Here is a 13,365-nt window from a genome sequence, read left to right as displayed (position 1 = left end):
CAGCCACCTGAGGCTGACAGCTTTGTGCAAGCAGCCATTTAAAGGACTGAGCTAGGCCCAGGCTCCCTCTTTTGGGGGTTATTAAAAAAGGGTCTCAACATGTAGTTCAGGTTGGCTTTGAACCTTGAATTTACTGTGCAACCCGGGCTGGCCTTGATCTCACAGCAATCCTCCTTCCTCAGCCTTCTAAATGCAGGGATTATACGGGTGCACCACCTGCCCACTTTTGTGTCTTTTTGACGTGTCTCATCATTCTTTGAGCACAAAGTGTTTGAGGTTATCTTGTTCTTTTCTCTTACCTGGCCCTGCAGTGAAGTCATATATCCAGGGAGCACTGGTTGCTTTGTCATGAAAAATAGTATTTAGAAATCAAGGTTTGGATGCTGGGTAGCTGTTGCTCTGCATAAGCTGGGAAATGTATGTACATAGACACTTGCATCTGTATTTCTGTGCTTATCTCTGCATTGAAAAGTACTCCATATTAGTATTTCCAAGTCTAGTTCAAAACTACATTCTAGCCTTTTGTCTTTCCATATTTTAAACTGTTTGCTGCAGTAGTGAGAAATCTGTCTTCCATTATCTTCAACACTTTTATTTAGCACCCTCCACTCAGATGCCCACCTTCTGTGGACTTAGACCCTTGCTTAGGCAGCCTGTAGCACTGCCTCATAGCACCCTTCCCACTTCTCCACCATCTTCCAAGCTTCATGGGGCTGGACTGCCACTTCGCTGCAGGAAGCAATGTGGGTCAAATAATTCAAATTTTAAAAAGAAAAAAAAAAAAAAAAACCACAACAGAAAACCTTTGTTATGGATTAATCAGGTAATCAGAACTTGATTAGTAGGCTGGATGTAAGACTAGTGTGACTTCTGGTCTGGACTGGTGATCAGAGAATAAATACCATCTGCTGAATACAGGTTTTCACAGGAGCTGCATGATCTAGCTGGGTTAGGAAGAGAGATGATGACATACTCTTCTTCCCTTGCTCCCCCGTGGTCTTTTGCATAGTCTATTGGGCAAAGTAAAGTACAGAGTGCAGAGCTTTTGCCCTAGGAGAATTTTCCCATTAATTCAAAGGGTTTTGTTTTTTGGTTTTCTTCTATCTCTTGCTGCTTACTGCTTATTAGTCCCTGTAGAAAGAAGCCCATACTTTGTCCTTAGCAACCTTGTCCTTGCTTAAGGTCAGAATATAATGACCCAGGAAAGGGAGGGTGGGGAAGAGGAGGAGGGGAAGGAAGGGGGAGGGAGGAGAAGAAGAAGAACAACAACAACTTCGTACAAGTGTTTTGCTTTTGTGGAAAGGAGCATAGGAATGATAAATGTGTTGGATATCAGATTTGCCCAACTGTGGGGGCTTGGCAGACATTTTACATTAACCAACTTAGATCGGGTGCTCAAAGCAGAGATGAGAAGCCTCTTCTCTGAAGCGGACCTTCCCCTCCCTCACACCCACCATCATTCTTTCGGAGCACAGCAGGAGGTGTGATACTTTGAGGTAATATCTAGCTGAGGGGACTGGCCTTTGCGTCTCACAGGAATTCAGAGCAACTGTCTTCCATCTACTTCGAGAGTCACTGTAGGAAGAAGGTTAGAGGTAAAGGCGAGGCTTAGCCAGTGAGTGACATGATTCCTGGAAGTCTGTTGAAAATCTGAGTTCCTTCCTCAGTGCAGACAGTGCTTGTCAGACTTTTGTCCCTCAGCCTTACATGCCCAGCAAGGTTTTCCCATCATCCACACCCTTTTCCCAGCCTCGTGTTTGTTTTAGTGTTTTGAGTTTAGCTGGTGTTTTGTTTTTTCCCACTACTATGCTTTTGGCTCTTGTGTATTTCTGGTACAGGGAATTGGGGAGTGGAGATAGTGGGTGGCTGAGAAGAAATGGAGAAGAGGAAAAATTTTAAATGCTGACCTTTAATGTGGTAAGAATGCATGTTGACTTCATAGTCTGGATAACCATATGTAAATAATTTGTAAATCATTTGAAAATAAAGTTGTGGCCTTCCAGGTTTTTTTCACACACTTGGATCTGTCTCTTGGGAAAGCCACGATAGGGAAGGGTGATATGTAAACAGGGTTTGATATTTACCGTACCCAAATGCCCTGAGTGACCTTTTGTTGATACTGAACATCACTGGAAAGTTTTCTCTTTCCCTGCTTACTGCCCTCAGAAGCGCATATATTTTATGCTTGGTCTTCTTTAGACAAGAGTCCAGGATATCAGATTACTGTCCTGTTTTTCACTGGACTCCATGTTTAATCCGTCTGTTTTGTACCTTCATTCCAAATTCAGGAATTAGTCCTTTGTGTTGTGCCTGTAATTCATGCTGTTCTGCTTTGTTTGCTGTTAATGTGACCATTATTGTTCTTGGTAAATTATATATAGATCAGGTGTATTCTTTCCATGGGTATGAGTTCTGAGTCTGTACTGCCATATTGTTCTTTTTATCTTTTTCTTAATTTTCCCCATAGAGTTCCCCATAATACTAGGCTCTGTGTGGACACTCAGGGTTTCTTTTTCTTTTTCCAGGTTAGTGTCCTTAAATCAGACCTCAGTAGGTAGAACAAAGGACATTGACAACCCGCAAAAGAGGAAATACAACCACTGAATGTGAAGAGATACTCAGCTGAGCTAGAAATCCAGGAATGGGAACTAAAGTACAACGCCTTTGTGCTATCAAATCAGCAAACATCTAGCCTTGCCATAATACCCACTCCTGGCAAGCTGGGCACACTTCCCCTTGGTGGTGGCAACATAAATGGACATTTTGGAAAACCATTTTGTCACTAGATAATGAAAACCTGAAAGGTCTATGTATTCTTTGGTAATGCCCCCTCTGGGAATCTATCCCAAGGAAAGAACTTAACATTGGGAGAAAATAGTACGTAGAAATATTCATCAATTGAGAATGGTGAAAAAGTAGCAGCAGCACAACCTTCAGTGTTTCTTAACTAGCTAATGCCCAGTTATCCCTAATGTCCAACACACACTTCTCAGGGTTGTTAATGACCATACTTGCAACTTTTCATCCTTCCTGTTGATGTAGAGTTCTGTTTCAGAGAAGCAGCATCCCATAGGGATAAGATCAGGGGTTTTAAAGTCTGTGTCATCTTGCAGTGCAAGTTACCTAATCTTTCTGGATCATACTGAGTTGGTGAATCTATTTTAAAATTAAATATAGGACAGGGTAGTGGCATACTTGTGTAATCCCAGCTCTTGGGAGGCTGAGACAAGAGGATTACCACCAAGTTTGAGGCCAGCTTGGGCTATGTAATGAGTTCAAAGGTAGCCTGAAGTACAGAGCAAGACCCTGTCTCAAAAATAAAACAAAACAAAAATTAGATATAATGTAACATACTTCATAGGGTTTCTCTAAGGATTGAACTTATTTATATATGATATTATATACAAAATGCTTAGCATAGGCTTTAGCACTTAATATGCATTCAATACTGATTAGGAAATGAAGTCAGTCTTCATAGCTATTGTTACTATTATTGATATTAGTATTATTTCACTGATCCTTTAGTTCTAGGTTCTGTTTTCTTTCTTATTTGGTTTTTTTTTGTTGTTGTTGTTTTTGTTCTTTTGAGACAGGGTCTCACTATGCAGCTCAGACTAGCCTTGAACTTACTTTGTAATCAAGGCTAGTCTCAAACTTGTGATAGTCCCCCTGCCTCAGCCTTCTGAGAGCTGGGATTACAAGCCTGTGCCACCACACCCAGCTAGCTTCTGTTTTCTCAAAACTCTGATCCTGACACTTATCCCCTGTCCTTCTGTCAGGTTTGCAACTGTACGATATGATCAAGGAGCCAAGAACATTCGAAACCAGTTCATGCACCTGACAAACTACAGCGTGAATAAGAAGAGTGGAGACTATGTCAGGTACTGGCTGAGTCTGGGCTTCGTCAGAGGAGTGAGGCTCGGGTGGGTCATGGATGTGGACAGTTCATGCGTTTCACCACAGCATAACATTGGGTTTCTAGCCCTAGAACGCTTATTGAAGGGCCATGTAATAGTTTTTTGTTTTTTTTTGAAATTCTTAGTAAATTTAATTTGAAGCCAAAATACGAGTTCTCCAATTAAATATACGAAGTAAAAGATTTTCTGTAGATAAGAGATTACATGTATATAATTATCATTGCACTCATTTCTACACCAAAAACAAATATCCAGGATGTTTGTCAGAATTCAAATTTAAAGTTACAGTGCCTTGACTATCCTGATTACAGACCAGTATCTATTTTTTTTTTAACATGTAATAGTTTTAAAACATATTTGTTGCTGCTTCTCCATTGCTTGTGCAATTGTAGGACTCTCTTTCTGTTCCAAAATACGCCTTCATTTTATTTTCCTCATTGTCTTCCCTTACTTCACTAGAGACTGGGAATTTAATAGACATATGGAACTTGTTTTGTTTGTTTTTTGGAGACAGGTCTCAAAAAAATGTAGCTCAGGCTGGCCTTGAAGTCACTGTGTAGGCCAAGCTGGCCTTGTGCTCACAGCAGTCCTCCTGTCTCAGCCTCTTAAGCACTGGGATTGCAGGTGTAAGCCACCCTGCCTAGAGGAACTATTTTTCTTCTGGTACTGGAACTTGAACTCGGAACCTCCCACTTGCCAGGCAGGCGCTGTGCTGCTGAGCTACGTCCCCAGCCTGTGGAGGAACTTTTTAGAAGTCAAGAAATGAGGTTATGTTAGTACTTGGAAACCATATCAAAATGTGCTTAAAATATGTGAACTCCTTGGTACAGAAGTTCCATTTCTGGGAACTTAGCTTTAAGAAATAAATCATGTATGCATAGACTCGGAGGCAAGGATGTTTCCTACTGTATTGTGAGAGGTGGTAAAAGCACATTATGAGACAGTATATGTAACTGAATTTCCTCATTGAATAGAAATCCAAAGCTATTTTTAGGAGGCTGAGGCAGGAGGATCATTGCAAGTTCAAGACCAGCCTGGGGCACAAAGTGAGCTCACAGCCTGCACAAATTGCATAGTGAGACCCTGTCTCAAAAAAAGATTAAAAAGAAAAAAAAAAAAAAGCTATGTTTGTTGAGGAAGGAGAACAACAAGGAGGACATGCACTGACATTGTAACTGTGCTTGACTACAAGGGTGAGATTCTGGGTGGGTGATTTTTGTTTTCTTTTATGTGCTTTTATGTATTTTCTAGATTTTGTTTGATCAGGAGAAAAATTAAAGAGAAAAATAAAGCCATCTCAGAAAAGAATTCAGTGAAAGGGAGTACCAGCCCAGCTGTGTGGAAATATTCCCCTTGCTCTGTTTTCTTTCATCCCAATAATTTTGCCAGAAAGTGGAAAAATAGAAAAGAAACCCAAACAGTCACTTTCTACTCAGACTAAAAATAGGTGCCCAGCATGTCCAGGAGAGAAAGGGAGGCGTCTGGGAGGGCCGGGCAGCGCTGCAGCTGTGCAGGTTGCATGGAGTGGCTTGTGACCACCGGTTCCTGTTGGCTGCAGAGCCTCGTCCTCCAGTGGGGGAGGGGCACCGAGGTGTGGCTGGTGTCGAGGGTGCGGTGGTGCTGGGCTCCAGAGGGCGGCTGCAGAGCCCAGGTTGCAGACTGCAGGACTTGGTAGTGGCGTTTGTGGCAGCGGCAGCACGGCCCTTCCTCCCCTGCCTCACTCTAGAGCACGCTGCCTTCCACAGTGACTCCACCTGCCACCAGACAGGAGGCAGCACGCTGCCCACACCAGGACAACTCTGCAGTTAGTGAATGAGAGTGCTGCACTAGATTAGCTCACCAGCTCAGCCCTGGTCAGCTCTGGTCTGAAAGTGCCAGCCTAGGTTTCTAGACGTCTACCTCAAGAGCAAGGCCTATATCCCAGTTTACTCATTTATTGCAATCATTTTAAAATTTGTATACATTTCTTGTTTCCTTCACTCTTTTATAATTGAGTAGGAAAGAATTTACCTTCTTATCCTTTGCCATCTTCAAAAGGGCAAAGGAAATGCCTTTTAATTTTCATTTAAGAAATTGGTAGAGAGGGACACCTAAAGAAAAAGTGGCTAAGAACACATTAGCAAGATGAACGATTTTCGGAAAGCTTAAAGAAGACTGTTTATAAAGAACCTGGTGTGTGCAGCCCAGCCCAGTGACATGTAAGACCTTGATTCCTTAATTCCTTTTAGTTGTGATGATCCAGAAGTGGAGGATTATGGAAACAAATGGAGCATGAGTGCTATGCTCAGGTACCTGAAACAGGAAGGCAGAGACACAACTGGTGAGTTTCAGCCCCTTGCCTTCTAGAGTCCTTTTGTGCAGCTTAACTGTTGCCTCTTGCAGGAGTTATTAGTGTTGCTGAGACACCCATTGGGGGGCTTTGCTCCTGGTGTCCCTTTTCCTGGGGCTTAGAGAGCGGAGAAAAAGCTTTCCATGAGTCTCCAAGTACCTTTTCTTATTTTAATTTGGGGCTTGCCAGTTAGCTGAGTTGTTTAAGCACCTGCTTGCTGGACCATGGTTCAGTCCCCAGCTCCACATGCCACACCACACCTGCCATTAAGTCAGCCTGAGCCAGGCCAAAAAAAAAAAAAAAAATCCTTCTTGTTTCTAGTTTTGGAGGCATAACTTTCTGCTTTAATCCCTAGTGAATTTATTCCTCTCAAATGTTTCTTTTTGTTTGGGTGTTTTTCTTTTTTCTTTTTTTTTTTGCAGACTAGGGATTGAACTCAGATCCTTGTGCTTGCCAGGCAAGCGCTTATTGTACTGAGCCATCTCCTTGGCCCTACTCTCAAATGTTGAACTATTAACTAAAAGACAACCAGTTTTTATATAATTGTATGGCTCTATATGGGCCCTGAGTTCAAACTTTTCTAAGCTAGTCTCCCTGTGCTGAGTTGGAGAAGGGGCCTAGAACCACAATGGGCACTTAAAGCTGAGCCCTGCGCAGACTGGGAAGCAGTGTCTCAGTCTGGGGTGGCAGAGGTGGTGGAGAAGAGTGAGGAAGGACGGCCACTCCATTCCCGTTCTGTCGTTTCTCCTAGGAGCTGAGCCTCTGTTCTCAGCTGAATCAACCTATTTCTGGCTGTCTTCCCCTGTGGCACCCATTGCAAGAGCTGTGATACAGAGGCTTTCTGAACAAGGCCACATGCTTTCATAATCATATCATGACCTGGTCCTACTCATTTATGCATTTTAGTATTTCCTTCTCCTTCATTTTGAAATTCTTGTTTGCAGCTTTGATGGCCCATGTGGAAGACCTCATCATTAAGACTATAATCTCCGCCGAGCTCGCTATCGCTACTGCTTGTAAGACCTTTGTTCCTCATCGCAGCAGTTGCTTCGGTAAGGAGTGCGGATGCTTTGTGAGGAGGCTCTTGCGGGGTTGCAACAAGACCCCCGGGCAGAGAGGGGTAGAGCTGAGCAAGAGCAAGAGGCTCCTGAAAGACTTCGGCTTCTTTCTCAGCTCGGATAGCACACGAGGAGCGTGCTGAGAGGCCGGCACTGAGCCTTCGCTGGCCGCCCCTGGAGGAGTAACTGGCTTTCCATGCAGGAAGCAGGATTAGACCTAAGTGTGGGTCTCTCAGTGCAGGCGGAAAAAGCCCACAACAGACTGCACACGAATCCAGCTCTAGCAGATGTATTCCAGAGCTCTTTAGCAGCCAGAGGAGGAACTGCTCCAAGAGGCCCTGGCTGGCACCTCCATGTGCTTTCCCCCACTTTCTGGTGATTCTTTTGTTTGGTTTACTCTTCTTTCTAATGGGTTCTTTTCTTCTTCTTCTCCCTCCCTCCCTCTCTCTCTCCTCCTTCTTCCTCGTGTACTTTACCCCAACCTTTTGATTTCATAGAGGGGGAATAATAAGCAGGTCTCAAATACTAAGTCAGGAAAGCTGTTACCTACTGACCCCGCGACCTGAGGCTGTGGCATCCATAGTGTGGATATACGGTCGTCCCTCGCAATTTCATGGTTCAACTTTCATGGACTCACTGTTTTGCAGGTTTTCAAAAAATACTAATCTAAATTATTTATCACAGATTTTTCACTGTCATGGGATTTTTTGTGGTAGTGTATAGGAACATATATGTATGTTATTAAACTTATGTAGGTTCACAAGTTTAGAAAATAGTTAAGAACATTAGAAGTGTTTTAAAAGTGTGGGAAGGGCTTTCAAAGCCTTAAAATATATATAAATACTAAAATAAATATACCGCTGCTACTTTTCTGATTTTCACTTATTGCAGGGGTTATCTGGAACGTAAACCTCCACCATAAGTGAGGGACCGCTGTACATGTTTTTTATGCTCATAGGAACTTGCTAGTAATTACCAGTATGGCTGTCTGTAAACTCACATGGGCTTTCAGCAGGGGCTGGGCTGGTTTATAAAATTTACTCAGGACACAGACAGATTGAAGCATAGTGTGGTGCAGTGTGCACAGGAAAGATACTAGAGGTGTGGCTTGCTTAGAAGGTAAGGAACTTGGGCTTTAGAGCCAGGCAGCCTCAAGGGGAAACCCACGTGCACCCCTTGCCAGCTACTTTGGTGATTTTCTGCAAGTTAATCTGTTTTCTCAACTGTAAAGTGGCAGCTGCGGTGGTGCCTGCTTCTTAAGAGCACCATGCACATCAAACGAGATGGTACGTGCCAAGTGCCTGGCACATGTCTGGGCCTCCAGCTGCTCTCAACGAGAACAATTGTCTTATTATTTTTATAATTAATCATTATAATTCTTGATTGTTTTAATGACTTATCATAACAGTCTGTGTTTAAGAGGCAGTATAAAATAGGAGAACTGTTGAAACTCTAAATAGAAGATACAAATAAAGCTAGATCTAAAATGGCACAGGAAAAAAGATGTTTTAATATCACATTAAAATGGACATAACATTTTTTTTTTTTAAATTTAATACAAGATCTGCAGGGTCTCACTACATAGATCAGACTTGTAGTGATCCTCCTATCTTCAGCCTCCCAAGCACTGGGGAAAAAAATGGCTATGTAGCTGTCCATATCTTCAGAAGTCCCTAAATGTCTCTCTTGGCTTAAATAATGTCATCAAAACCCATTGTGGCCTTCAAGGCCTCTAAAGAGCTGACCCTAGCTGACTGTTTCAGAGCCAATGTCCCCATCTTTCTTTCATGAAAATCCAGTTATTCTCTACTCTACCCATGAGCAGGCCGTGCTGTGTTCCTCAGAAAGTGCCTGATTCCTGTTTCCAGCTTGAAAACTCATCCATCAGCCTTGTACACCGGCTTCTGGGCTGAGGCTCAGCTCCTCTGGCCTCCTCCAGGAAGCTTTGCCTCCCATGGAGGTCCTGTCTCCTCCTGGGATGTGCTAGCTTGTTTCTCATTCCCGTTGCTGCATGATGCTTTGTTCATCACTCTACTTGCCCAGGAGTCTCTGGGTTTATTTTCTATGCCCCCCTTCCTACCTAACAAACTAATGTTACACCATTACCTGGACTCCCAGGGATCTTTTCTAACCCTTTACCTTTGCACCTTTATTTATTCTGTGTCTGGACCATTTTTCTTGTGTTACTTTACTTCATACATGGCTGATATGCTTCGAGACAAAGCCAGGTGTCCCTTCTTTGGTGACTTCCTTTCTAACTCTTACTGGTCAAGGTCAGACTTCATCCTTGAGCTCCAGTCCTCTGCCCATAACTCTCCCTGCATGTCATTTGGTAGCTATTTATGTGCCCATCTCTCCTACTGGCATGGAAGTTTCTTGAAGACGGTGACAGGGTCTGGTCTCCAGTGACTTTGGGCCCCAGTACAGAGCAGTATCTTTTACTCTTAGAGGATGTTTGGAAATGTTTGCCAAATGAATGATCAGTGCTTGCTCTAACCACCTTTTGATGACCTGGCAGGTGGCTTCCCAATGGATCTGGTTCCATTAGGGCCTAGAGCTCTTATAGTTACTGCAGTGTGTTAAAGTATAGATGTAGGGGTACAGAAATGAAACTCTAAAACCTCCTTAGATTAAAATAATAAAGTTTCTTTTCTATATCTACTTGGTTCTTATATGAAAGTAAATTTCTCAGTCAGGTGTGGTGGCACATACCTCTGATTCTAGCTCTGAGACTGAGTCACGAGGATGGCCACAAGTTCAAGGCCAGTCTAATCTATACAGTGAGTTCAAGGCCAGCCTGAACTATATAGTGAGACCATGTTTCCAATAAAACAAAACAGTAAATTTTTTTTGCTCTTGTCTGAGTGTTTGTTCTAGGCACTTAATCATGAAAACTTCTCTGTCTTTTTCTGTCTTGCTTTATTACCTGATTGCCTTTTGGAAATTTACAAATTTATGAAATTTATGGCTGTGGGAAAGCGGTAGTGACTTCCTCAGACTCAGAGAAATACCCACTGGTCCATGGGACTAGCATGGGTCTCCTTTCTCCCATCTTGCTTGTGTTCAGATGTAGTCCACGCAATGTATCTGGAGTTTTTTAAGTTGTTGACTGTCTTCCTGGGTTTTGTGGTTCCAATTCCACTTCCTGTCCACCCTGGGATTTGGTGTGCTTCCTTAGCCTCCCCTGGGAAGATACAATTTTGTATACGTGAGTATATTTTATGAATCTCTTTGTCTCCTTAACTCTTAACCTCCTTTGAGGTTTAAATTACAGGGAGTAAGCTTTTTCTTTTTTGCATTAGTGTTGGAATAAACAGGAATTGAGAGTTTCCCAGAAGATTTTGGCTTCAACAGAGCGTTGGTTGTTTTAGGGGAAGCAAGTATTACAGGAATGGGGCTCCCAGTGTTCCTCTGGTTGTTGTTGCTGACCTTCCACCTTAGGAGTCTCTGCCAGGAGCATTCCATTGGCATGTGAGGGGTTCTATCCTGTGATTTCTTCTACCTTCCTACCACCTGTAATATCAGATTCTGTTGCCAGGACCCTTCAGTCATCTCATTCATGCCTTTATTTACACATTGAATTTGCTTTTGAGTTTCTGCTGCATGCCTGGCATGGGTTAATCTTCGAACAATGCATTGCCATCAACAGTTTGCTTCTCCCAAACAAGATGGTACGTTGATGAACATATATATTCATCTATCTGCTTTGTGTCATCAGTTATGTATGAGCTTAGAAGCTTTCACAAACTGTCTGAAACCTAGCTACTTAATGCTTCTTCATAGGATTGTACATCTGCGCAGAGCTTGGCAAATAAGTAGCCCAAATATGGAAATGGAGACCTTGAGAAATTAATCCCTCTTTCAGGTTCTATAGCTAGCGAGTGGAAAAGCTCAGATGAGAGAGGTCGGAAAAGTGGAGCTTAGGAAGATCATTCCTAGCAGTCACAGCATCTTGATCACAGGGCATCAGTCGTACAGTTTTTGATGCCTCCTCTAGTAAAACGGATTTTTGACAATATAATTATTGTTGCCGCCCAAGATTGTGAAAATGTGATGCTGTGTGTAAGACATGCTTCATTAGCAACTCTAAATATGCAGAGGAAATTGGCACTGCAAGACAACTATGAGAACAGCTTTTTGACTATTTGAAGAAAAAGAGCCCAAAGCCGCAGAATGCTAGCTGTTCTCTAAAGATGCTGTTGCGACAGCGCTTTTATCCTTGTGTGTGAGTTGATGAGCTATGATCTGATCCTCTGTGGCGTAGGCCCATGTGGACCAGCTGCGGGGCCACTTTTGGCACTAACAAGCTCGGCCTCATTTTGCTGAGACCAGCCATGCTCGGGACCTCTGCCTCTGTTGCTTCTGTTTGTGACCATTTTGCGGGGTCCACTGACATTCTCAGAGGGAAGGTATCCATAAGTGACTATAGAGTGAGTGGAAGTGGGAAACATACCAATCCAAAAATAAGGAAAGTCCAAGTGTTCTCTTCTGAAGATAATACCCTTTCCTGGTTTATCCCTTGCTCCTGTTTAGGCTGGAAACGAAGTTTACTGTAGCAGTGATTTATGCCGGATGGGGCATACCTGCTGTTTGTCAAACAATCATGGTTTTCCCCTTTAATTCTCAACAATGTTGTTGGTATTTACTACCAATCATATATCATAAAACCCTTGTTTCATAGACAAGGGGAAAAGATTCAGAAGCGGTAAGTTGTCCAAGGTCATGAGGCTAATAAATAGCAAAGCCAAGCTAGGGAGGCAGGCCTCTCCGGCCCTTTCTCCACCCACATAGAGATAAGTTCTGATGAGTCTGGCCACTTGTGACATGCCTCTGTATCCTGCGTTCTCCTCTGCTCTCCTGTAACTGGATCTCAAGGAAAATCTGTTTCAGTTTTCTAGCGGATCAGGCCTGGAAAAGGGTACTCTTTCTGCTTTGGCCTAGACACCTTCTTCTAGGTAGTCCTTTCAAGTCTACCTTTATATCTGATAGCCAGATATTATATTGATTTACTGGACTGGTTAACAATTGGCTTTGGGCTTTTCTTTTGATTTAGTTCATTTTCCTGTGGTAACTTGCTCTTGTGTTTTCAAAGTTTCTCCTTCTGGACTACGCTGTAAAGACTTTTCTTAGCTTTTCAACTCAAATCCAAGCCAAGGTAAAAAGAATTTCAGTGACAGTGAGGACTGGCGACAGTCTTAGCATTTTCCATTGCCTTGGGGACAATCATTTCAATTGGGATTTTATTTCTGTGGAGAGTTGATGGATTATTTCCAAAATTAGTGGTGTGACATGCTTAATAATCGCCTTACCTGAGCCGTTTCTTTAACAAATCTTTTTTACTCTATCCTTTCCTAGGCCATTTTTTAATCAGGTTTTTCCTTAATATATCTTTATTATATAAAATTCGTTTTTATGTTTGATACTGGAAATTGAACCGAGGATCTTTTTTTGTTTGTTTGTTTAATTTATGTATTTGGTGCAGGGTCTCTCTACTCTGCTCAGACTCATAGTAATCCTTCTATTTCAGCCTCCCCAGCGCTGGGATGACAGGTGTGCACCACCACACCTGGTCTTGGTGGCGGGCTCAGTGCACCCAGGGCGAGACTGGCATGGCGTGTGGTACCTAGGATCGAACATGGGTCCTTGCACTTGCCAGGCAGGTGCTAGACCACTGAGCTATCTCCCCAGCCTATCTTGTCCTAAGAAAACACTGAGGTATATTTCTAGCTCCTATGAACTTCTTCTTCTTTTTTTTTTTTTTTTTTTAAGTATTTAGTACAGGGTCTATAAGATCTCACTGCGTAGATCAGACTCATAGCGATTCTCCTGTTTTCAGCCTCCCAAGTGCTGGGATTACAGGCACACATCACTATGCCCAGTATCAGTCGCCATCTCAGTGAGCCCTGAGGGATTCAACCCCAGCTGCTGCGCTCTGCCTAAGCAGGCACTTTAATTTGCTGAGCTATCTGGCCAGCCCTGAACTTCTTTTTTTTTTTTTAATTTATTTTTTATTTTTTATTTATTTGAGAGAGAGAGAGTGTGTGTGTGGTGTGTGTGTGTG

At 42.8% G+C, this 13,365-nt stretch overlaps 1 protein-coding gene across 9 annotated transcripts in view; it reads left to right on the top strand.

Moving 5' to 3' along the window:
- Ttll5 (tubulin tyrosine ligase like 5) overlaps positions 1-13,365 on the top strand; it is a 316,364-nt gene that overhangs the window by 80,979 nt on the left and 222,020 nt on the right. For all 9 annotated transcript variants that reach the window (XM_023702383.1, XM_023702377.1, XM_023702375.1 and 6 more), the window contains 3 exons: positions 3,780-3,881; positions 6,146-6,237; positions 7,191-7,298. In XM_023702383.1, the coding sequence (XP_023558151.1) occupies positions 3,780-3,881; positions 6,146-6,237; positions 7,191-7,298 (302 nt within the window). The remainder of the gene's footprint in view (positions 1-3,779; positions 3,882-6,145; positions 6,238-7,190; positions 7,299-13,365) is intronic.

This window comes from Octodon degus, unplaced genomic scaffold, assembly GCF_000260255.1.
Source record: "Octodon degus isolate 3935 unplaced genomic scaffold, OctDeg1.0 scaffold00007, whole genome shotgun sequence".
NCBI lineage: Eukaryota > Metazoa > Chordata > Mammalia > Rodentia > Octodontidae > Octodon > Octodon degus.
Note: the sequence above shows the minus strand (reverse complement) of the source record. Positions and strands in the feature narration are given on the sequence as shown.